The 25879-nt window shown below is 44.2% G+C and overlaps 2 protein-coding genes across 4 annotated transcripts in view; one reads left to right on the top strand and one right to left on the bottom strand.

Moving 5' to 3' along the window:
- The window catches only part of fars2 (phenylalanyl-tRNA synthetase 2, mitochondrial), a 139108-nt gene extending 118379 nt beyond the window's left edge, over positions 1 to 20729 (bottom strand). Inside the window, exon 1 of one of the 3 annotated variants that reach the window (XM_026180532.1) lies at positions 20486 to 20729. The gene's annotated coding sequence lies outside the window, so the exon portion shown is untranslated. Of the gene's footprint in view, positions 1 to 19927; positions 20052 to 20485 lie in introns of those variants that run through there. The other 2 variants (XM_026180533.1, XM_026180529.1) reach the window with 2 other exon arrangements.
- Positions 20126 to 25879, top strand: part of lyrm4b (LYR motif containing 4) — a 41488-nt gene continuing 35734 nt past the window's right edge. The window contains exon 1 of the mRNA XM_026180571.1: positions 20126 to 20289. Coding sequence (XP_026036356.1) covers positions 20204 to 20289 — 86 coding nt within the window. The 5' untranslated portion in view covers positions 20126 to 20203. The remainder of the gene's footprint in view (positions 20290 to 25879) is intronic.

The following is a 25879-nucleotide window of genomic DNA, read 5'->3' as shown; positions in this document are numbered from 1 at the left end:
GAAAAGGAAAGCGGAAAGGAAGCAAAGAAAAGGAAGTAAAGAAAAGGAAGCAAAGAAAAGGAAAGTGGAAAGGAAGCAAAGAAAAGCAAGCAAAGAAAAGCAAGCAAAGAAATGGAAGCAAAGAAAAGGAAAGCGGAAAGGAAGCAAAGAAAAGGAAGCAAAGAAAAGGAAGCAAAGAAAAGGAAAGCGGAAAGGAAGCAAAGGAAAGGAAAGTGGAAAGGAAGCAAAGAAAAGCAAGCAAAGAAAAGCAAGCAAAGAAATGGAAGCAAAGAAAAGGAAAGCAGAAAGGAAGCAAAGAAAAGGAAGCAAAGAAAAGGAAAGCGGAAAGGAAGCAAAGAAAAGGAAGCAAAGAAAAGGAAAGCGGAAAGGAAGCAAAGAAAAGGAAAGCGGAAAGGAAGCAAAGAAAAGGAAGCAAAGAAAAGGAAAGCGGAAAGGAAGCAAAGAAAAGGAAGTAAAGAAAAGGAAGCAAAGAAAAGGAAAGTGGAAAGGAAGCAAAGAAAAGCAAGCAAAGAAAAGGAAGCAAAGAAAAGGAAAGCGGAAAGGAAGCAAAGAAAAGGAAGCAAAGAAAAGGAAAGCAGAAAGGAAGCAAAGGAAAGGAAAGTGGAAAGGAAGCAAAGAAAAGGAAAGCGGAAAGGAAGCAAAGAAAAGGAAGCAAAGAAAAGGAAAGCAGAAAGGAAGCAAAGAAAAGGAAGTAAAGAAAAGGAAGCAAAGAAAAGGAAAGTGGAAAGGAAGCAAAGAAAAGCAAGCAAAGAAAAGGAAGCAAAGAAAAGGAAAGTGGAAAGGAAGCAAGAAAAAGGAAGCAAGAAAAGGAAGCAAAAAAAAAAAGGAAGCAAAGAAAAGGAAGCAAAGAAAAGGAAAGCGGAAAGGAAGCAAAGAAAAGGAAAGCAGAAAGGAAGCAAGAAAAAGGAAGCAAGAAAAAGGAAGCAAAAAAAAGGAAGCAAAGAAAAGGAAAGCGGAAAGGAAGCAAAGAAAAGGAAGCAAAGAAAAGGAAGCAAAGAAAAGGAAAGTGGAAAGGAAGCAAAGAAAAGGAAGCAAAGAAAAGGAAAGTGGAAAGGAAGCAAAGAAAAGGAAAGCGGAAAGGAAGCAAAGAAAAGGAAGCAAAGAAAAGGAAGCAAAGAAAAGGAAAGCAGAAAGGAAGCAAAGAAAAGGAAGCAAAGAAAAGGAAAGCAGAAAGGAAGCAAAGGAAAGGAAAGTGGAAAGGAAGCAAAGAAAAGGAAAGCGGAAAGGAAGCAAAGAAAAGGAAGCAAAGAAAAGGAAAGCAGAAAGGAAGCAAAGAAAAGGAAGTAAAGAAAAGGAAGCAAAGAAAAGGAAAGCGGAAAGGAAGCAAAGAAAAGGAAGCAAAGAAAAGGAAGCAAAGAAAAGGAAAGTGGAAAGGAAGCAAGAAAAAGGAAGCAAGAAAAAGGAAGCAAAAAAAAAAGGAAGCAAAGAAAAGGAAGCAAAGAAAAGGAAAGCGGAAAGGAAGCAAAGAAAAGGAAAGCAGAAAGGAAGCAAGAAAAAGGAAGCAAGAAAAAGGAAGCAAAAAAAAGGAAGCAAAGAAAAGGAAAGCGGAAAGGAAGCAAAGAAAAGGAAGCAAAGAAAAGGAAGCAAAGAAAAGGAAAGTGGAAAGGAAGCAAAGAAAGGGAAGCAAAGAAAAGGAAAGTGGAAAGGAAGCAAAGAAAAGGAAAGCGGAAAGGAAGCAAAGAAAAGGAAGCAAAGAAAAGGAAAGCAGAAAGGAAGCAAAGAAAAGGAAGTAAAGAAAAGGAAGCAAAGAAAAGGAAAGTGGAAAGGAAGCAAAGAAAAGGAAGCAAAGAAAAGGAAGCAAAGAAAAGGAAAGTGGAAAGGAAGCAAGAAAAAGGAAGCAAGAAAAAGGAAGCAAAAAAAAAAGGAAGCAAAGAAAAGGAAGCAAAGAAAAGGAAAGCGGAAAGGAAGCAAAGAAAAGGAAAGCAGAAAGGAAGCAAGAAAAAGGAAGCAAGAAAAAGGAAGCAAAAAAAAGGAAGCAAAGAAAAGGAAAGCGGAAAGGAAGCAAAGAAAAGGAAGCAAAGAAAAGGAAAGCAGAAAGGAAGCAAAGAAAAGGAAGCAAAGAAAAGGAAAGTGGAAAGGAAGCAAAGAAAAGGAAGCAAAGAAAAGGAAAGCGGAAAGGAAGCAAAGAAAAGGAAAGCAGAAAGGAAGCAAAGAAAAGGAAGCAAAGAAAAGGAAAGCGGAAAGGAAGCAAAGAAAAGGAAGCAAAGAAAAGGAAGCAAAGAAAGGAAGAAAAGAAAACTAATGGACGATTCAGGCTCCGGTTACCTTGGCAACCAGAGTCTGACTAGTCCATTAGCGACCAACTACGAGCTACAAAGCGATGCCTGACTCTTCCATTTCTTTAGGGCAGAGGTGGATGAGGAGGGCTGGATTTGTTCATTTGGCTCCACCTTCAGCTTCCTGTTGCTGTGTTTCCTTTCAGGAGCATCTGGGAGGAAAAGCTTCGCTCACTTTTACTTCGAGTACTGATGCTCGACTGTTGGGTTTTTCTCTGTACCTATGAAGCGCCTTGAGGCGACTTTTGTTGTGATTTGGCGCTATATAAAGAAAATTGAATTGAATGCTGCACTGATGCTGCGCTGCAGCTGCCAACCAATTCCCAAATCCCTCCAATCTGATTCTCTCTGAGTCAAGTCATTTTCCTCCACATCCATAGTCTCCGCCCACTGGCGACCTGCAGCACGCTAACATCATTACATCAATGCACTCTGATGTTAGCGAGCAGCTCCACTAAAGCAGTTACAGACGTACACCTGGGGTATGACCCCATTTACAATCCCATCAACACCGGCATGGAAGAAGATTGGCCTTCTGGGTAATGTAGTTCAGATTCAGAGACTTGAATGATGGCGAGGTCTTCTGAGCTCGACGGAGCGATGGATGTGAGGGAGGATGGACACAGAGGAGTTTTAAAGAGGAAAACCAGCACAGAAACACACCTGCTGGTGAAGTGTGTGTGTTTGCAGTGTGAAAGGCAGCAGAAGGTGTCGTGAAATAACAGGATCAATCGTCATTTTCAGTCGACAGCTTTCCCATTAACTTCTGTTCTAACCGTTTTTAAGCATTCCCACTCTTTGAATGGAGGAAACACACTGATGTAGCAGAAATATGACGTTTGTGAGCATCAGTGGAAACTTTTCATCATCCTGCTGAAAATTCAGCCAAAATCCAACCAAAGCAGAGCAGGCTGGTATAGGGCTTTGGAGCGTGATGTCACGGGGGTGGGCGTGGAAAGGATTTTGGCCTGATCCGCCATTTTCGGGGTCAAAACAAAGCGCAAGCGAAAAAGGAGCGAAGGCACACACAACAGCCATGGTTCGTATTTGCTGTGTGTTCGGCTGCAATGTTCGATCACTCGACCGGCAAGAGAATAAGCTTGAAAAGGGTTTATCTTTTCATTCTTTCCCAACCTGGAAGCAACATGAGCTGTGAGACGAGCTGACGTGCAGTTCTCTTCCATCTCCAAATATCTGTTGGTGCTCCAGACATTTTCATTCCGGTAAGTTCTAAATATGTTCATATCTTTATAGCCTATTAGTTTTATTTTCTATGCGCTCTGAGCTCATAGCAAATTAGAACAAACATCCTACTGAGTGATTTTGCAGAACTACCGTCTATTTATAGAGTTGCTAATTATTTGGCATTATTGCAGCAAACCAGCCGATGAAATGGGTGAAACATCGTGACTGGGTTCCAGCGCTACACAAGGGACCTGCTTCAAACATACCACCATGCCAATCAGATTACTTCTTCCATGTGAGGGTGAAGAGGTGACCCTCCTGGATAAGACCGTGCACAGTGTGATAATAAAACCAGGGAAAATGAAACCTGCTCCTGTTAAATATTCTTAAGTCTTGTGCTGTTAAAATTGCTGTATTTTTTCAAAAGATACAGTAAATAAAGTAATGTTAGTAGTGGGTGATATCATGTAAACACTCATGATTTTGTGTGAACATTTTGTCATTTGTAAACTGTAAATGACATCATCACTGTAACAGATGTGATGATCTATAAGGTGGTTTTAATAAATAAATAAAAAAAGGGCAAAAATTAGTTTGTTTCTTTATTCAACTTTTGAACAGTGGGACTCAGTCAGTACATATTCAGTAAATGCAAATTATTTACACGGCAGTGCACTACAGGCATAAATCTAGACCCCTAGATAAAACATGATGGCATTATAGCAGTGACGACTCCTCCACAGTAGCAGGTGGGGTTTTTCTGTTTTGAGGACGGCTCCTTTTACCTGTCACTACAGATGGTCTGTGAATGTTTTGATCAAGAGCCTTTTTTTGGGCAGCTGAAGAGGAGAAGTCTATCTTATGGCCAACCTCTGGCTGTATCTTGGTCACATTACCCAGCAAAACCCAGTATGCAGGTTCATCTGTAACAGTCCTTGTGCCACAATCAACACTGTTGCTTCTACTTTAAACAGAAGAGCAGCGACATGGCTGCAGGTCTCTGCGACTCCGGCCATACAGGTGCAGTGGGCGGCTTCAACCTTCCCTGTGATGCTCACAATGACCTGTGGCTGCAATGCTGGTTCATTCAGTCTTTGAGAGTGCAGTACCTGAAACACACACAGACAAAGTTCATTTAAAGACAAGAACTATGAGCCAAGGCCGACATAAATGTGTTTTATCTACTTTATCATAAATGTAACAAAGTGTTTAGAAAGTTAGCACATACATGTCATTTTTCATTTCTTTATGTGTCCATCGCTGCAGGTTATAGTGTAAATCTGCCTGTTCTCTGTCAGAAACCTGCCTGCAGAAAATGAACCTAAAGTATGTAATGCAAGGATGTCATCACTGTAGAGATGGAGAAAGCATAAAGTGACAATTATGAATCCCTTAATATGATAATGAGATTCTGCAGGTCATTAATCAATGTATTTTTAGTGACACAGGATACAAACATGGAAGCAAGATGTTTAATTAGGATTATTTATAATAAATATGAATAAATCATTGCAATTTCTTTAACCATAAAGAATAACAATCCTTCAGGACAATGTCACATCAATGCACTGAACTCACTATGTTATCCACCTAACAGCCTCCACATGTTCTCACTGTAATTTCCCCTCATAAATGAATTTATGCTGCACTAATGTGAATGTTTGCAGGGAAATCAAACGCATTTCACACGCAGTACTCGAGCTGACTTACCTTTGCTTGAATGACGACTTGTACACACTGCCTCCACAGATAAGATACAAAAATATGTCAGGCTACGTCAATAGCGGTTGGTCTTCAAGGTTTCTACTCCACGGCCGTATTTCATACGGGTCCACATTTCCAATGCAGGCTATTTTCTGCAAGTACCGCCGCTTCGCCTCTGGACGCAATCAGTCTTTATACAGTTCATTCTCTTTTGAGCTGCTTTTAAGCATCTTTCTTCTAGTCGTCGTTCCAACACAGTGTGTTTGTTTTGATTCGTAGACCCCGAAAATGGCGCCGCGCTCCCACAATGCATTGCGGCGTGACGTCAACTCCAAAGCCCTATAAATGACTGAAAGAGGAAACGCCCACATCTGGAGCAACTTCTCCATCAGACATCAAACTGTTTCATTTCTATGATATTTCCTGCCTTTAACTTCCCTCAGTTTGATTCTTTAGCTGGAAATGATGACAACACCACCATATGACCATGCAGTGCACCTCAGTTACATCCTCCACCACGGACGGTTATAAAACACTTCAGAGCCCACAACCTGCTCAAGATATTACAGTGACCACTTCAAATCATCCTGCTGTCAGCTGACAAGAAAACTCAGCCTCTACATAATCCAGAGCATCCTGGACGAGCCCCCAATTTATGCAAAGACTCAACTCATGAGTTCAAGGACTGAATGTTTTTAGAAAGACGAGTTTGGTTTCATAATGTCAAGAAGTAGGGAAAGAGAAGGAAAAAAGCACGAATTAAAGAAAGCAGAGAATAGAAGTAGAACTTTAACGTTAGAAATTAAATAGAAACCAAAAAGAAAAGGAAAAGCAACAGAGACAGGAAAGGCAAACAAAGAAAAGGAAAAGTGATGCTAATGAGAAGAAATAGGAAAAAAGAAACAGCTGGGACAGCATTATGAGCAGCGCGATTCCCTCTAAAGCCAAAACGAACATGCCAGTGTTTCCCATCAGGTGTGTCAAATTTGCAATAATTTCCCCCAAAGAGGTGGCAGTGTCAGGTATCGTGGTAGCTACGCCCACCTTTAATATCTGTACCTGTTATGTTTGACCTCACACACTGTGACCCTGGTGGTGCTCACAGCCGGCATAGATACAAGCTTTGACCACCTCCTGAGAGCAGATCCAGAGCCGCTGCTTCACACGTCCATGAACGAGCTGCACACGCGCTAATTCTAATGCGAAGCCACGGAAACAGCCGTTAGCAGTTAATCACCTTGGCTGCAGCTCTCTGATGTCCAAGTTTTTACCCGCTCAGGTTTTACTGTTTTATTATTCAAATTAAGCACTAATGAATTCAGAGGCGGGCAGTAAAACATAATGCACTGCTGGGCCGCTTTTTGTTTTATCCCTTTATTTCTGATTACAGCTGAAGCTTATCTGAGATCACAGCAGAGTTACCTGTCGGGAAGCTTCAGCGGCCCGTCCACCCTGCTCTCTGAAACACCTGCACCAGTTTAGCCGCATCAAAGGCTAAAGGTATCCGTGGTGCTGAGGGGTCTGAAGAGATCTAACAGCAATAAGGCAGGAGCTGGACGGCCTAACGAGCTTCATAATGAATTTCAGTTTATTGTATGGTGTCGGCACTCTCACGGTGCTGCTTGGGCTGCAGAGGGAAAACAACTCCAGAGTGCATCCTGCTCAGCTGGAGACACAGAAGAGCTGCAGGACACAGCCTGGTGGAGACCAAAACCAGAATTTACACTGCAGGGATGCATCAGTAACGCCACAAAACACATGCTGATTGGTTGTTTGTGTAAAGCGCTGATCCACTGCTCCACACGGCTCTTAAAGAGAGCTCACAGGATGAAGCATCTGCAGTGTTCAAAACAAGCAGCAGACTGTGCTGTATGTGCCGCAGATACACAAACAGTGTTCAGTGTGCAACACAACAGACCAGGCCACAAACCACCACAGTCTCTCCCAGTAACCTATGACTGCAGCCCGTGGTGCTGGCTGATTACCACATGTGGCTGAATGCAGTCCAACAGAAAAGCTGCAAAGTTAGAAGAAACCGTCCTCATGCCTTCATGGGTTTTATTTCCTCCAGTTCTCCACATCAGCAGCATTTAGGCCGGATTTAAAAGTCTGTCCAACCCACACGCAGTCCTCAGATATTAGTTTTTAAGGTTGTTAAATCCTGCAGGACCTCAGTGAGCATGAACCAAACAGAAATCATGGACAGGAAAAGACTGAAGATGAGCTCTAGCACCAAATCCCACAGTGCCAGTTCACAGTTTCATCTCTGTATGAAGCCTGCCTTCAGTTAGTGACATTATCATTTGGTAAAAGCACCAAATCTCCACCATAATAACTGGTTTAAATGCCCGACTTTTTTTCTCCTCACCAAGGGACGCAAGCTCAGCCTCCTGCGCTCCTGTGAGAGTGTAATACCACGTTTTACCATCTAAGTTCAGAGGGGCGCTGTTTCACTTGTTCTACAGTCAAATACTGTGCAGAGCAGGCGTGTCCAAAGTCTGGCCTGGGGGCCAATCATGGCCCTAAGTCAGATTTTATATGGCCCTTTGTGTCTACCTTAAAAAGCTTCACTTATGGCCTCCACCACAAACAGAATCAACAAAGTGTCATTTCTCTGTCACCTCCTGCTGCCAGCACCGTGAGATGCAACCAGTGAGTAGAGTTTTACACACTCACACAACAGTAAGTCTGGTTTAAATGAACCTGAGATTCTGATATTCAGCAGCTTCACTGAAGCTTGAGCTCTGTGTTATTTTACTCTCAATATTTTTTTAACAAAATTACAAAATGACAACTAAAGTCTGAAAACAATTGGGATTTTCAGGAGAAAACGTCACCACGGACACAACAGGAGTCCCGCCCTCGCCCTCCACATGGCGCTGCAGAGGCGTGTCACCCAGGACGGCCCCACAACATCAGCACCACAGGCTGAATTTCGTCCAGTGAAGATGGATGTCTCAGTGATGGAAGACCCTGCATCCACAGACTGACGACGGCGAGTCATCAGCATAAAGGAGACTCCCAAAGATCTCCTTTCACCACCCGACTGTGTTCCTGTTAGAAGCTTCCTAAATCCAACCAAACTGCAGCTGAAAGAATTCAAATCTAATCAATCAAGTCAACTAAAAATAACCAATGATGAGTGGCTTTCTGCATCTCTCAGGACTCAAACCCCACCCTCCCTGGTGAAAGTCTGATCCGTTCGTCCAACACTACCTGCTGCCTCACCTGACAGACCGAAGTGTTTCTGCCAGAATCCCTGAGATCAAACTTCTCCCTCTTTTTACACAAGTTGCAAAGTTATTACATCACAGCGACGTGATTGGCCAGCGGCAGTGATGGTGCTGTAGTTTGTAGGAAAGACAAAAACACCTGGATATCACCTCAGATTCCTCAGACCTCGGATCAGGAACAAAACCTGCCGCTACATCGCATCCTGCATTAATGGACTATGGTTTGCTCCGTTTAGGAAACCTGCTTTCATTTCCCAAACGTATTCTCTGGGAGCAAACAGCGGCCCAACAAACAGAGTCAGCCGCTCTGAGACCCAGAGGCGATGTCTCCCCGGCTGAAATCTACGATGGATGGTAATTACCGGCGAAGGCAGCGAGCTGGATGTGGATGGCCCCCGTGTTATTAATGAAAGCTAATGAAGGCTGCGGCTCTGATCTCCTCTCCTCCCTCCATCGCTGAAGGATGGAGGGAAGCAGCCAGCTGGGTTCATTTAGACTCACACAGACGGACCTCATGCCTTCATATTTCTCTGAATGTGTGAGTGAAAAAACACTCAGTGCTGGGTTTCACCCAACTCAAGAGCGCCGTCACAGCGGCAGAGACGTGCCCGGGTTTGAATTCAGCTGGTACTGAACATTTACTCCACAAACCTGCCAAATATGCTCCGTCCCATACTTAAACACCACAACTTTGATAAACACTGACATTAAAATGAAACCAAAGAAACCTCACGAGCCTTTTCAATTAGAGTTGCAGTATCATGTGTGGGTCCACGGTGTAGTCGTCCACATGTTTGCCTTACGGATCAAAGGTTTCCAATATTCTCTCCATTAAACTCTTTATTACTCTTTCTGCTGTGTACATACAAAGAGACGCCTGCATCTTCTGTGCCTTAAGAGTGAAGCTAACACTGAAGTGTCAAAGCTGCAGTCTTTCTAATGACCAGCAGAGGGCGGCTCCTCTGGTTCAAGATCATCTGTTAGTACAGCAGCCATGCTATTGGTCAGATAACCGACCAATAACAGTGCAAACACACTCCAGCGGTCCACTTCAGTTAGCTGAGGTGAAGCCTAGCAGACAGCTAGCAGCTACAGCCACCTGTCAGTCAAAGAGGCCACACCCCTAATAATGCAAACTTTTTGCAGTCTGCCTCAAGTGGACATTAGAGGAACTGGTTGTTTTTCACTAATAAACTGGCTGAAATGTTTTCAGGAGTAAAAAAAGGAAACTTATTGTTAGTTTGTACATTTTAAGCTTCGATGCTAACATCTGTGCTCTCATCATTAACCACAGCAGGCTAACAGAGCGCCAGCTCGAACTAAACCCACGCCTAATCCCGCTGCCGTGGATCGGTCTCCTGTGTGTCCCGACCGTGTGAGGAACTTATCATCATGAATAAAGTGTGAATCATCGCCGCAGATGTTCCCTTCAGTCCACTTCCTGCAGCCCTTTGATTTGGACTTTCTCCAGCTTCTCACCGACACTTCAAAGCATCACCTCGTTCTGACGCTTACTTCCAGTTTTTCTGCCAATTAAAGCAGAGATCGGGTTTGTTTACATCGGCCGCACTCGCTTCAATCCCCGCAGCCCGAGTGTGACATTAAACACAGCAAATACAGCCAAATCCCAGGAAAGCCGGCGCCGTAAATGCGTCTGCGTGCAGCACGACGGAGGTCAGAGCCATAAAATATTCATTCAGAAATAAATGCAAAGGCCCGATGTTGTTGCACTTAATGCCTGGAATGACATTCAGGAAATTTGGAAAGTAGTTTCTCTATCACATTCAGTCGTTTTAAATTGTGAGCCGCTCATGTTTTATTCAGCACTTTGGCTAAATGTCAGCTCACATCATTAGTTAAGCCGCTGATGTGTTTGGGTGCAGTCTGGGTTTTTCTCTTATTTTCTTTTTATTGTCGATAAAAATGAAGAGAAAACACTCGCAGTGGATGCAGGACGCACACACACACACCTGTCCAGCTGCTTCAGGCTGCAGGTGCAGAGGAGGAGGCCTGAGGAGTGGAGGTGATGGATGGATGGAGGGGTGGGTGGGTGGATTGGAAGTGATCAGTTTCGGGTCACGGGCTGATGTGTCCGAGACGGATTCTTCCGCCGCTCTGAACGGGGGAGGAAGCGATCGATGGGAGGAACGTCGGGGGCCTTGATCCGCCAGGCAGAAAGCAGCCGGAGAGTGAAAACTCAATCTGCAGCTCACAGCGTGATTCAAGGTGAGAGCGAAGCGGCCGACAGTTCAAACAAACTCATACGGACTCAGCGAGGAGTTCCTCCGCTCTCAGCGGCTCGCAGCACCACGCAGACAGCTTTGTTAGGCCTGAGACGAGGATTGCACGCCTGCCTGATCACCAAACGAACTTCTCCCAAAGTCTGCAGAAAGTTTGCACACCTTTAAAATTCATGCTTTTTGCATTTATATTTGCACCCATCAGTGCTCCAGAGTTTCTTTTTGCTCAGGATTATTGCTTCATGCTTATTGAAGATGGGAATGAACGCATGTAATGTGTGGGCGCCACGCTGCTGCTCGGTGCGTGGTGTGGAGACCCAGGCCGAGTTTCTGGTTTCAGACATCAAAGCCTCGGTCCTGGAAACACTCAGCACGAGGACGACATTCAGCAGAAACAACCAGGCCTGCGGTCACAACACAGTTTCACTCCACCTGTCCTGACCGCTGACCTCCGACCTCAGTAGAGAAGACCGACGTCCAAGCATTCATTATTGAGCTCCTGCTGAGCCGTCCATCAGTCGGCGCCACGGCGAGGACCTTCACTCTCCTCCTCCATCGCCTCAGAGATTCAACAGTCTGTGTTTCAGACCAGCTGAAAGCAGCTAATTTATCAGGCAAATCATGGAAAGTCAGGATTTTCAAGGCAAATCCAAAACTTTCTTTCACTGCCTGTTTGGAGGAGACGCTGCTTCTGGGTCTGAACGTCTGAGCTCGAATCAGAACAAAGATTCATGAACGTTTCAGAAGCAGCAGGAGGGCGAAGAGCTGCTCCAGGTCGACGCGTCACGTTCTGCCCAAAACACCACAACGTGCAGTCAGGGGCCAATCAGCTCGCTCCAAAAGACCACCATACAGGACACGCACACACAGACACCCACGTAAACTCACACAGCGGACTAAAAATACAGAGATGACAACCAACGATATCGTCAGCTGTTTCTTTTTGTAACAAACACACAAACTAACACATCAGCATGAACACACACATACACACACAGCAGTGTCATTGACCTTTCCACTCAAAGACAGCAGGGCATCAACAAACAGGATGAGTCTGTGACCTTTCACACATCCACTGCTAAAGATCATACTGTACACACACACACACACACACACACACACACGCACACACACACACACACACACACACACGCACACACACACACACACACACACACACGCACACAGACGCACACACACACGCACGTCCATCTTTGTGAGCGTGCTCAGTGATGCGAGTCAGGCAGTGAGGGTGGGAGTCGTGGCGTTGACGGTTACATCAGATCTGATGGACAGCTGAAGTTTTCCTTCTTGACCATAAACGACGACTACGTCACGTTTGCACCACCCTCAGCTCCGCTCACACAGCCTGACTCTGCAGCAGCTAGTCTGCATTAAGGGCTGAGGTGGTCTGCGAGCAGCGCGCCATGACGACCTGCCGTGTCTGTCGTTTGTAAATGACGTCACCTCTGACGATACCGTCCCCGTGAACGTCTCTGCGTCCGCTGTCCTGCAGGAGACGTTTGAAGGCTGCGTCGGCAGCTGCGAGTGAACATTTGGAGGTTTAAATCACTGAAGCAGTGCTTTGACTACACGACGAGCTCACAGCATCTGCAGAATATTTAAAAACAGTCACATTTATCCTCTCTGTTCACTTCCTGCCGTCTCTAATCAGGCAGAGACACTGTAAGGGCTAAACCAGTCTGAACTCAGCAAACCGAGCAGCAGAGAAGACAGCGAACGCCTCGTCACCGTCCACAGACTTCACCTGTGAGGAACTCCGTCTGACGGCTTTGTTAGGGAAGCCTGAGAGAGGCTCAGCTGATATCAGTGAGCTGTAACACCGACTGCTGGTGTTAATGATCACGGCTCCTTTAGGAGCACACTCAAATTCATCGGAGTCACACAGGACAGGAGGCCGAGCTGAAGACGCTCACATGTTCACTGGGAGATGGAATGAGTCCATCAGAGGGACGGATGTTTGGACATGTGCAGAGGAGGGAGGGTCATGGATGTAGTGAAGGAGAACAGCTGGAAGAAGGAGGCTAAACATCCTCCTGCTAAGAGGTGATGTCGGCGTTCCTGACGGAGAAGCAGATGAAGCCAAAGAAACAAACAGAGATCAGAGCCGGTCTGAGGCGGTGCTGGGACGCCATATTTAAATATTCAAACCGTTCCCAGTGAAACATCCACACCTCGTGGATATTTTTGATCCTTCGTGACCATTTCTTGTTTTAAAAACTATCATTTTTTCAGTTTCCAGTAATCTCGGACTTCACAGTTTAAGCAATAAAGTAAAAATTCAGAACATCGTCTCCAACATTGTCCAGAAACTGTCCCGACACGCACGGGACGAATTACAAACCACTTTCAATAAAACTGTGTGTAAACTTTAACGTTCAGCCTCGTCTCAGCGCGTCAGACGATCGGGAGAAGAAGAACCAACAGAAAATCCATCAGACAAAGAAGAAAAGATCCAAAATACAAACGGAGGTCGTTCTGCAGGAAGTGACATCACGCCTCTCATGAACGTTAGCTCCTGTTTATGCAAAGATAATGATCAAGTTTCTGAAAACTACAAGTACAGCTGAGGTTTCCCTGTGATCTAGTAGTTTATCACATGCAGCTCTCTGCTGTGACGTTTGAGTGTCAACGTGACGCGCTGGGACGACTTCAAGCCTACAACAGATAAAGAAACACACGTGACCACATCACACGTAACACGAGTGACAACAGGTTGGCTATTTCACACTTCCTGTCACAGTCAGGCTGCAGGGGGCCGTCCTTAAACCAAGACCAATCAAACTGCAAAGCTCATCAAAGGTAACATCCTATCACATAAAATACATTTACACCATTACAGGAGGGACTAACTCCACCCTTCAGCCAGCAGTGGACACATCCACCCAGACTGACAGCAAATGACACATGCAGATGTCCATACAAGAGTCCGTCACACATGTTGACTGTTAAATATTGATGAAGTTACAACCCCGAGTAAAAATGTGGCTGTGATTGGTGACCATGCTGCGGTCAGCAAGCATTTAAAGAGAAGTTCGACGTGTGTGAAGAATGATAGAAACTGGAACTCTGAGATTATCTACAATGACCCTAAAACCACAGCAAAGCCTGACCGAGGGCAGCTCCTGCACACAGATGAGGCTCTCTGTAGACCAGCAGAGGTTTAAGGGCTGTCATAATGTCAGGAGACTTCCAAACATGTTAAATGAAAAACACAGCAATGCGAGCTCTAAATACATATCCAGCACTCAGAATCGAAACTGCTTCTGAGGTACAGATCAGCTCAAACATTCCTCAGATGGATCCAACTACTACACACAAATCCCAACTAACGACAACATCTCAGAAGCTCTTGATTCACAGCGATGAGTCAGAGCTGTGCTCCATCACTGCAGCAGAGCCTGTGGCCACAGCAGTGAGGGAGACACCTCCTTATTACTTTGTTTGCAGATATTATTCTTCAGGACAGACATAACTAAATGATTCCCACTCCGGTGAGGTCACCTGTAGATATTGGAGAGTTTTTAAAATTAATAACTCCAACTGGACCCATCATGAACGTAGGCATCAAAATTCTCCAGAAATTAATTAATTTTTTAAGATCTCCTGTTAAACATCATGGAAACATTAAACCGACGGTCAAATTGACCTTCATCTCTGATTGGACGAATAAACATTATAAAATCGATGATCTTATCTAAATTTCACCACCAGAACCAGCTTTGTTCTGTGATGAGAAACGAGATGTTATTTGTATTTGTATATTTGTATATGGATGGGGCGTTTCCTATATTTGATCAATTATGTGAAAAACATTTATTGAAATATTGACATGCATCCACATCCAGACGGATGACGAATATTCCAGAGGTGTCAAAAACAGAAACGTCTACTGGACACGTGGAAGGAGACGTCTACTTTCTTCATAATTTATTAATGTCTGCTGTAAATATTCAGCAGTGAACAAATTAAAAGCCAAAGACAAGAAGACACAGATGGACCAGGCTGGATGAATCTACCCAGTGGACTTTACGCAAACACAGAAACAGACTAAGCAGAAAGTGTATTTACTTGGTACATAATGAGACTTTTCAGACCACATCACTAAAAAATTTGAAGCACAACTGGAGGATATCAAGGAACAAAACAAACAAAGTGCAGCTATGGTTGCCAGCTTGATTAAGGCTGTAGAGTTTAATGCTGCAGAGATAGTTGATTGCAAATTGAAAGTTGTTAAACTGGCAAATGCGAATGAACAGCTGCTTAAAGAAAATGAAGACTTGAAAAGAAGAGTGAGAGAACAAGAGCGCTACCGAATGAGGTGGTGCTTAAAGCTGAAAGGGGTGAAGGAAGACAAAGATGAAAACATTAGAGTGAAGGTTTTGCAAACGCTTCAGAAGATTGCCCCTGACTTGAACTTAGAAGAGGCCGTTGATATTGTCCACCGCTTAGGGAAACGAGTTGATGGCAGAAACAGAAACATCATTATTCTATTCACACAGAGGCGAATTAAAGAAGAATTGTGGAGGCGCACCAAAGACTCTTCAACCTGCAAGCAAGAAGGCATCAGCTTCGCAGAGATGTTGCCGCAGGAGGACATACAAGATCGACAGCGCCTATGGCCTCTGGTGGAGGAAGCAAGACGTGCGGGTAAACGGGCCTACTTTCGTGGTCCACATGCCTTCATTGATGGACGCAAAGTTGAGGAAAGACAGGAGAACTAAAAATGACAAAAACTGAAATAGTGGAAACTTGTTCGCGGTCTGAGGAGCTCAGCATTTAGTACTTTTTTTTTTTCTTCTTTTTCTCACGTGGTGAGTGATATTCTGTCTATAGTTCATGTTGAATGTTAACATTTGTTTTGGTTCTTTAAATGTTAGGGGTTTAAGAGAATCTGTTAAAAGAAAAGCCTTATTTTTGTACTGCAGAGGTAAAAAATCAAACTGTACTTTTCTACAACAGACTCATTCATCTGATAGTGATGTATCTTTTTGGTCAAACCAATGGGGTAGCAAAATCCTGTTTAGCCATGGCTCAACGAGGTCGGGGGGTGTAGCAATTTTATTCAATAACTTTCCTGGGGATCTTGTAATACAACGAACTGACTTGAATGGTCATTGGTTGATTGCTGTAATGAGAGTTGAAAGTTTGTTTTTCATTTTAGTCAACGTTTATGGATATAACAATGAAAGTCAGAATAAAATTATGTTAGAAGATATAACTTCAAATATTTTTGAACTTAAAGGTCGATACCCTACAGAATACATTTTAATGGGTGGTGATTGGAATATGAGTCCTGATGAATGGACTGATAGATGGCCCTCAAGGACAGGTAGACCACAAAAAAATAACCTAATTATAGAATTTTTGATTAATAACAACTTGACAGATATTTGGAGAGTAAGAAATCCAGAAATTAAGAGCTTTTCCTGGTTTAAACCAAATGGAGCTTGTAAATCTAGAATAGACTATTGGCTAGGAAGTGACATCATTCTTAGCCACACTGTAAAAGTTGCAATGTCAAATGCACCTCTATCTGATCATTGCTTTATTGAACTGTGCTTAGAATCGGAAATTAGACAATCAAATAAAAGAACTTATTGGAAGTTCAATGCCAAACTTTTACAAAATGAAGACTACTGCAACATAGTCAAAAAAATTATAAAAGATATTATGGCTGATCATCTAATTGTAGGATATATCAATAAATGGGAATTCATTAAATTCAAAATTAGAGAATTTAGTATTCAATTCAGTAAAAACATAAGTCAAAAGCAAAGAGAATATGAATGTAAATTATTACAAGAAATTACTTATTGCTTTAGTAAAGATGATCTAAATACCCAAGAAAGGAGTAAACTTATGGAGTTGCAAACTAAATTAGATCAGCTCTACCTAAATAAAGCAGAAGGAGCTTTTGTGCGTTCACGGGCCAAGTGGATTGAGGAGGGGGAAAGAAATTCTTCATATTTTTTTAATTTAGAAAAGAGCAGACAGAAAAGAAATTTTATATCTTCTCTGTTAATTGATGGCATTGAATGTGACGACCCTAAAATTTTGGAGAATGAAACTTATACATTCTATTCCAATTTATACTCCTCACAGTTCTCCCAAGCAGATTGTGATGTTTTTTTTGATCAAATAGATAATCTGATCCCTAAAATTGATGAATCCTTTAAGGAATTATGTGAATCTGACTTCAGAATTGAAGAGTTAGATGCATCTGTTAAGAAAATGGCACTTAATAAATCCCCTGGTCCAGATGGGCTTACAGTTAATTTCTTCCAATTTTTTTGGGAAGACTTACGGGAAATTTTATTCAAAGCTATACTGGCCAGTATTGAAAAGGGAGAATTGATGTCTAGCATGAAACAAGGATTAATTACATTAATTCCTAAACCAAACAAAGATAAACGACAATTGGATAACTTAAGGCCCATAACTTTATTAAATACAGATTATAAAATTTTCTCTAGCTCAGTTGCAACAAGGCTCAAACAAGGGGTTTCAAGTATAATTAGTGAGACACAATCAGGGTTTCTGAAAGACAGGAACATTCATAATAATATCAGATTGGTTTTAGACTTACTGGACTACAATGATCTGATTAGTGATGACAGTTTTATTCTTTTCTTAGACTTTTATAAAGCTTTCGATTCAGTAGAACATCCTTTTATTTTAGAAACACTAACTCGATTTGGATTTGGGGATAAATTTAGGAAGATAATAGATATACTGTATAATGATATAAATAGCTCTGTGTCATTAGGCTATGGCACTGGTAAAAGATTTGGCGTCAAAAGAGGAATTAGGCAAGGGTGTGGAAGCTCTCCGTTGTTGTTCATAATGGTTGTGGAGATGCTCGCAATTCTAATTAAAAACAGCAGCGTTGCCGGAATTGAGATTATGGACAATTCTTTAATAATTAGTCAACTTGCGGATGACACTACTCTTTTCTTAAAAAATGAACATCAGATTCCCCTGGTAAAACAAATAATCACTACATTCTCAAAAGCTTCAGGCTTAAAGTTAAATTTAAATAAATGTGAATTATTGGCATTAAAGGAGTGTAATTCACAATTACTGTACGATATAAAGGTGAAGAAGGAGGTAAAATATTTGGGCATCACAATTTCAAAAGATCACAAAGTCTTAGAAAAAGTAAATATTTTAGATAATGTTGACAAATGTAAGACAATCCTAAATAAGTGGTTACAAAGAGACATCACAATTTTTGGAAGAATATTATTAACCAAAATGGATAGTTTATCTAGATTTATATATCCAGCTTACTCTCTATCAATATCGAATAAAGTTATTAAAACAATTAATAGCTTGAATTTTAATTTTATTGGGAGGAATAAGTGCCATTATATATCTAAAGATGATTTGGTTAAACCATACATTGAAGGCGGTGGAAACGCAATTGATTTTGACATAATGAATGGTGTTTTGAAACTTAAATGGTTAAAATCCTTCCTGACTTTGAAATTACTAAGCTACCTGCTAAACTCTCTGAATTCCATAAACAGGTCCTTCTTTATTGGAAAATGTTATTTAAACATAATTTCACTCCACATAATAGCCCAATTTGGAACAATAGATATATACTGATGAACAGAAAATCTATTTTTATTCAAGATTGGTTATCAAAAGGTGTTTGGGCAATTGCCCATTTTGTAGATGAGGAAGGACATGTTCTAGGACATCAAGATTTTTGCCAAAAGTTTAATATCCAATGTTCTAAAAGTAAATTTAATCGGGTTATAAAATCCATTCCATTGTCACTTAAAAACATAGTTGTAAATGATATAATATATTCTGACATCTCCCCCAAGTTAAGGCAATTATATATAGATGGTATTCGATTTTGTGATGTTAAATGCAACAATAAGTTTCTTAGATCTTCATTAAGGAGTCTTTATTCTCCAAATTTACTTAGACGTAATTACATATTAAAAGATTTCCAAAGGGAAGAAATTGAAAAAATAAGAACTGACACCTTCCCTATCCCTCCTAAAGGGAAAGAAGTCCAATTTAAAATCTTGAATAAAATTTACCCGACAAATAGACTCCTTAGTGATAGATTCAAAATAGAAACGGGTAATTGTGTATTTTGTGAAACAGAAGAGGAGGATTTGGACCATCTATTCTTTTTGTGCAATTTTATACAAATATTTTGGTTGGATTTTCATACCTGGCTTTATTCCAGTGGGATTCAAATTACCCCATTTACCTTAAATATGATAATGTTTGGAGTGTTTTTGAAAGAAAAGAAAGCTAATTATGGTGTTAATGTGTTATTAATCTTGTGTAAGTATTTTATACATAAATGTCGCTTTTTTAAGATTAAACCAACACTGGCTCACTGGAAAAACGACCTAAACCTGTTGGTTAAATCTTTGACTTTAGTTAAAAAGAAAAAGGCTGCTTTTTTTGTTTCCTTTGTAGAAGATTTTGATTTAGTAAGTTAATAATCTGTTAATTTATGTGACCCCATCTTTATATTTTATTTTCACTATATATGAAAGTTGCTAATATGTAAGAAATGTTTATTCTCTGAATCTGTAATATATGGTGCATTTTGTTTGTATGTTTATATTACTAATAAAAAAAAACCAAAAAAAAAAAAAAACCCCTTCCCATCACTACAGGTTTACACCACCAGGCCTGGCAGTAGGACAACACAGCGACAGCACCACCTGCGCACACGCCTGCCCTCAGGTACAGTCTGACTAACAGGCCTGTAGGCTGGACATGGAAAACATTTGTTTTTGTTTTAATGAAACATAATCTTGCCTTTCTGTCCACGGAGCAGGTTTAGCTGAAACTCTGAGTCAGTTACCATGGTAACAGACCAGGTGACTGACAGGAGTCACTCTTGGTTAATGACGTCAGAGTAGTCAAAGGTCAGAGGAAGAAGTTAGCACCACAGATCAGCGTGTCAGCTACAGGTGTGTGACGTCAGACCTGATGGAGGGTTTAGATAACCCCACAGGAAGGTCACACCTAACGCCACGTGCACGCCCCTGTTTGTGCCGCCCCCCCCCCCCACACACACACACACAGAGAGAGTCCCCAGCTGTCAGGCGAGCAGCTGCCATGCTGACCCGTAAAAAGCCCTCTGAGCGTGGAAGTTCCGCGCTGCGTGGGCCGGTATGCTGCTGTCCCACAGTGGGGCTCGTGGACCAGCTTGTGGTCCATTCATGAACGTGGATTTAAAGGCTCACGTGCGTTATGAGAGGTTAGAGGAGCACCGCGAACTCACCTCCTGTCACTCCAGCGCCGGATGCTGTGAAGGCGTCGGGAGCGCGCCTGCGTGATCACTGCGAGTTCAGGTCAGAGTAAATTAAACTTCCTGTGAGCGCGAGGCTCTTTGTGACACTCACAGCTTAGAGTGTCACGTGGGGTCACACCGATAAAGCGGAAGCGGAAAACAATCCGCCGGCGTCTCGTATTTCTGCGCAGGCGCTCCTCGGTCAGCCTCGTGCCCGGGTCCTTCAGCTCAGAGCGTCGCAGAAGGATCTGCCCAGTCGCAGACAGCATGGCGGCGGCTGCACGATCGCAGGTGATGTCTCTGTACAGGACGATGCTCCGAGAGAGCGCGAAGTTCCCGTCATACAACTACAGGTGAGACGATTCTGCGTGCGCGCCCCCGCTGGTAGCCGCGGGAGACGCTCGCGCCTGTGTTTACGTTGGGTGTGCTGACGGGTTAGGGGTCACGTGACTGCGGGGCTCAGGCTGCAGGTTCGGGGCGTGAGTACGCAGGCGCTCAGGTGTTTCATCCTCAGGGGGTGAGCGTGTGAACCTAACGGTCGTTTAATACCTGTACGTGTTGCACTGTGAGTGTCTGCTGGAGGTGATGGAGGCGGAGGTGATGGAGGCAGGTACACGCAGGTGTGTCTTGTTGCAAAGTTGAACTTAATGGGTTCAGGTGACCAGGAGACCTGATGTAGACACGTCAGAGATGCTGACACTGAGCCACATCCCTCCTCATCCTCCTCCTTCACCAGGAGAGCTTTGAAAGCTTTGGTAAAGAAGTTTGTCTCGGAGCGTCTGGACCGGCTCTGGTCTCGTTGGTGACAGGATTAGTTCTGATATCTGGAACCAACTGCGTCCTGAAGATGATGCGACAGGAGGTCACATGACAGAGAGGCAGGGCGGTGATGTCACTGAGGCTGGGATTTCACAGGAAGTGACTAAATTGCCTCAAAGTAAACTTTATTGTCATCTCTCTATATAGAGTACAGACGACAAGGCTACATCTGAAGTTTGTCACACTTCCTCCTGCTGCACTGTAGCTCCGCCTCCATTCAGTTTCACTGCAGGCAGAAGTAACGGGGACCTTGAACTCACCGTGAACTTTAGTTCTAAAAGTCAGGTTTTCTAACAGCTGCAGACAGGAGGTGATCCAAGGATCTTTTCCATCCTTGGCTCCTTTCATCAAGGACGCTCCCTCGTTTCCTCTGCTGTAGGAAGTCATGAAGGAAGCACCTTTGTTTGGAGCCGTGGGTCAGCGCCATTATTTTAGCCTTCATATGGAGTGGCAGCCCAAAAGTCCTGCGTGTTTTTGTGTGTTTGAGGATGATTTTTATTTGTCAGCCCGACATCCATCGATCTGTCTGTCTGTCTGTGTCTCTGTCTGTCTGTCTGTGTCTCTGTGTCTCTGTCTGTCTGTCTGTGTCTCTGGCTGTCTGTCTGTGTCTCTGTCTGTCTGTCTGTGTCTCTGTCTGTCTGTCTGTGTCTCTGGCTGTCTGTCTGTGTCTCTGTCTGTCTGTCTGTGTCTCTGGCTGTCTGTCTATAGTTTAACCTGCTGAAGCGCGCTGGCTGTTTTCTGGACACGATGACATGACTTCAGGTATCTAACAGCGTTGGGTATGAGAGCAGGCAGCTGGTCGGGCTCCATGCAGCTGCTTAGTGCTACGTTTGTTGCTGTGACTTTGTTTGGATGGGTGGCATCATCATCATCATCATCATCATCAGGGCTCAAACTCTGTTCTTTATTTGGAAAAACAGAAGATGACAAACGGGTCACAGAGGCTCTGAGCTGCTCATTAAGTAACAATCACTGTGAAGTAAAACTGAAAACTAATGAGAAACAAGTGTAATCAGAGTAATCAGACTCCACCGGAGGCTCCGCTAAGCTTCACTGCACCTCACATCGTTGCGTTTTTAGAGCCTTTTCTGCGATTCGTATAAAATTTGAAAATTTTGAAAAGCTGTGAAATTTTCTCTTATATTAAAAACTTTGCAGCATATATATTTTAAAAGCAGTCTTTTGACCCACTTTCAGCCTGAACATGAAAACAAACCTTGACAGTTTTTCATGTTCATCTTAAACTTGGCCTCAGAATTAAAAACGTGCTGGATGTGGTCGATGGACCCTTTTAAGAACGTGTAAGTCAGAAGTGATGGAGCAGAAGCTCCACGCTGGGCTCAGATGGAGCGATGAGTCTGCCGACCTCCACCTGATGGAGGATCAAAGCAGCAGAGAGCTTCCTTCCTCCTGCTGCGTTCACACCAAACAGGAAGTTCCTCCTCTGACAGTCGAGCAGGCGCAGTGAGCGGGTGGAGGAGAACTATCAGGCTGGTCAGGCCTCGGTCGAGGTGACCTGTGAGGCTGAACAGGTGAAGGTGGAGTCCACACCCGGCTCCGCCTTCAGCAGAGACCCGTTCGTTCCTCCTCCCCGTGCTACATGATTAAATCGGGAGGAGTTGGAGTCTGACTCTGCCTTTCTGAGGTGAGTCTGGGACGCCGTCTGCAGCTGTGACAGCACTCGGCGCTCCGCACGGACATCAGAGAGTCGCCGCTCCCCGCTCGCCTCCGCGCGGAGCGCCGCTGTGTTGAATTATTGAACGGCCAGATGAGAGGTGGCCTCCTCCTGCTGCCTCTCCAAATAAAATATATTCATCCCGCCTGCCCAGAGGCAGACAGCTGGCTCGGCCCGCCGCCTCAGGTGTGTGTGTGTGTGTGTGTGTGTGTGTGTGTGTGTGTGTGTGTGTGTGTGTGTGTGTGTGTGTGTCAAACTTCGGTTAGTTCATTACCACATCAATAACGCTGGTGTCTTTCTGCGGGTGGAGTTCAGCTCCTTCAGCTGCAGTCCTGCTGAGAGGACGTGGTCCTCTGTGACTACATGTACCAGCATGCTCTGCTCCTGAAACCACGTTACTGTGACACCAGCTGCTACAGAAATGAAACTAAATCAGGAAGCTCGAGTTTGAAGAAATGCATGAAACAGGAGAGTCTGTCCTCCTGGGTTAGACGGGCCCTCAGGTGGGCACCCACCAGTGTGGGCACCCACCAGTGTGAGCACCCACCTGTGTGGGCGTGTAGCTGAAAGCCTGGTTTACCTGTGAGTGCATGAAACCGGGTTTTTTTATCTGGGAGGTTAAAGCCTTTGTGGGGCACCAAACCTTTTCATATGGAGGAAATAAACTCTTTAAAGGTCTCAGGCTGAAGCCAGACTCCACCCAGCTCCACCCAGACCCCGCCATGTTTATTCTGCTGGTTTTAGTCAGTGTGTCTTTGGACAGTCCAAACCACGATGATGCATTACTGCCTACTCGTACTTTGCAAACACCCTGTTCAGCACAGCTGTCTTACCTTGGCGTACCTGTTGCTCCAGGCCCACCAATGATCTTCCTCACAGAGACACGCCCTCGGTGCTGGATGGTCAGGTCTCCTTACTGGGCAGGAAATGGGAAACCTGAATGTTCATTACATCATCAGCGATACCTGAGCTAACTTCCTGAGCCGGGACTGATAATCTGATCCATGGACCAGATCAGGGCATCTTTAGTTACTTTCTGAGTAATTTATTACATGTAACCATTGGCTACTGAGAAGAGTAATCAGAGTACTTTCCCCCAGAGTAAACTCCCTGTAGCTGTTAGCTTTGCTTTTTAAGGTTTTCTTCTCAGTTTAGTTTTTATTAGTTTCAGTGTTCATTTTAGTCTGATTCTATCGTCATTATTGAGGGCATGTGTCAGGAGTGTCGGAGTAACCACGTCCATCAAAGCCTCGTCAGGACGTTTCAAAAGTGTCTTTTTACCAAACTCTCAGATAATGAAACCAACAGTGTTAGTTCACTCTAAGAGCCTGTGTTCTGCTCTGAGGTTTCCTCCTGTGAAAAGGGAGTTTTTCCTCCCCACTGTCTCCACCCTGTGCTCACAGGCCTGAGTGAGTCTCTCTGGACTGTTGCAGAGTCTACCGCATGAATATGAGGCGACTGTAGTTGTGATTTGGCGCTGTATCAACAATATTACAGTTCAATTCAATTTTATTTATATAGCGCCAAATCACAACAAAAGTCGCCTCAAGGCGCTTCATACATACAGAGAAAAACCCAACAATCATATGACCCCCTATGAACAAGCACTTTGGCGACAGTGGGAAGGAAAAACTCCCTTTGAACAGGAAGAAACCTCCAGCAGAACCAGGCTCAGGGAGGGGCGGGGCCGTCTGCTGTGATTGGTTGGGGTGAGAGCATCCTGCATGTTTAAACGTGTGCTTTTGGTTAAGCTTTGCAGGCTGTGTGAGGGCGGCTGCAGCTGAGCTCTGGTTTACTTGTGTTTTGATCGCAGGCTCGTTTTCTGCTGTTTCTGTGTCAGAATCATTTTCACATAGTTGTTTTCTAACGTTAAGAGCAGCCTCGGGGTGAGAGCGGCGCAGCAGGGGCCTCGGGTTTACCAGCCAGTCTGCTGCCAGTCACAAAGTGGAGCCATTACGATCTTCCAGGAAAAAGTGCATGAAAACAAATGAAAAGAAGCGAGAGCGGGAGAGCGGCGTTTAATCCTCCTAAGCCTCAGCTTGTGCTGGAGCCGTGTACCTGCGCGCTCGCCGGGTTGTTGTGGAATGACCTGAATATGCCAGACGTTGCTGCAGGCTGTGTTTTGTTGTTTCGCTGTCTTCCTTCCTGGGAGGAGAGGTGGGAGACTTTGGCTGAATTTGGAGGGCTTTGCCAGAGAGGGGGAGGAGCGGGATAAACAGGCGTCGGATGAAACATTCATGATTCTCTGCAGGAAAATTAGATCATTGCTGCAGCTGAAAGGTCGGAGCGAGGCCGGCGCATAAAGTCAAAGGCCAATACATTAGGAACAGGTTGGAGAAGAGGGTTAAAACAGCGTTCCTGTGATGACGGGACGGGGTGACACCCGGCTGACGGCTGTGGAGCTCATGAACATTTTACTGCAGTGCACCCGGAGACCAGCAGGGGGCCCCGCTTTGCTTTGTTTTCTAATTATGTAAAAATGTAAATTTCTCCCTGTTTTTATTTCTCGGGGAATTCAGGACCTCTGCAGGTCCTTGAGCAGCCTTAAAACAAATCTTTGAATATTGTTAGAATTTCATTATGATTCCCAGAGCTGGGAATAACGAACAGTCTTTAACCACAGAGCGACACAGCCAGCATCTCTGACCGCTCTCCCGTTTAAGCTCTGTCCTGTCTCCTGGTTCCTCGCCGCATCTCCTCGCTTGGATTTCCGTTTCCGGGAAGCGGATGAAGGAGCAGGGAGGCCAGTGTGGCGAGGGTCCAGGCCCCGAGCGGCGTGCTCGCGTGATTTCTCTCAATGTACAACATGCACGTTAACACTCTCATCCTTAGACTCAGTGACAAGCTCACACGCTGTGTAGTCGATGGACACGCCCACTCTGGTGACCTCGAGCTGCCGCCATCTTGGCCTGGAGCGAGGCCTGGTTGGCGGACAGCTCGTGCGTCGTTGCTCCAGGATGAAGGTTGACAAGAGATCACAGTGAAATATGAAGGACTGAGTCAAAGGCGGAGACTCTATTGTGTTCTATTATGAATAGAGACGATAAATAAGTGAGTGACGAGCGTGATGGTGGCAGCTTTAGCGGTGCTGTAGGCAGACGCTGCACGGACGCCTTCCTGGCCGCACGTTGCAGTAAGGTGGACGTTACACAGGGATCACAGAGGCAGCGGGCTGAGGAGGCGGTGCCGTGATGGGAGCTGGTGACGTCATCGCGGGGAGGAGGAGTTTATACGGGTCGTAGTTGATACAGGAGGAGGTGTAGCGGATGCATCACTGTCTCCTCCTGTTTGACCCAATAATAAAAGTCCGGTTTTATTCTGTGACCTCAGTAAGTCCTGATGTTTATGGAGTCTGAGGTCACAGAGCGAGCGCGGCTGCAGTCGCCCCCTGCAGGCCGTTAGAAATGGTGCAGGTTGAAGGAGCTCTGCAGTGTTAAAACCCTGCAGGT

The sequence above is a fragment of the Astatotilapia calliptera genome, chromosome 9 (genome assembly GCF_900246225.1).
Source record: "Astatotilapia calliptera chromosome 9, fAstCal1.2, whole genome shotgun sequence".
NCBI lineage: Eukaryota > Metazoa > Chordata > Actinopteri > Cichliformes > Cichlidae > Astatotilapia > Astatotilapia calliptera.
This window is presented reverse-complemented; position numbering and strand designations above follow the sequence as displayed.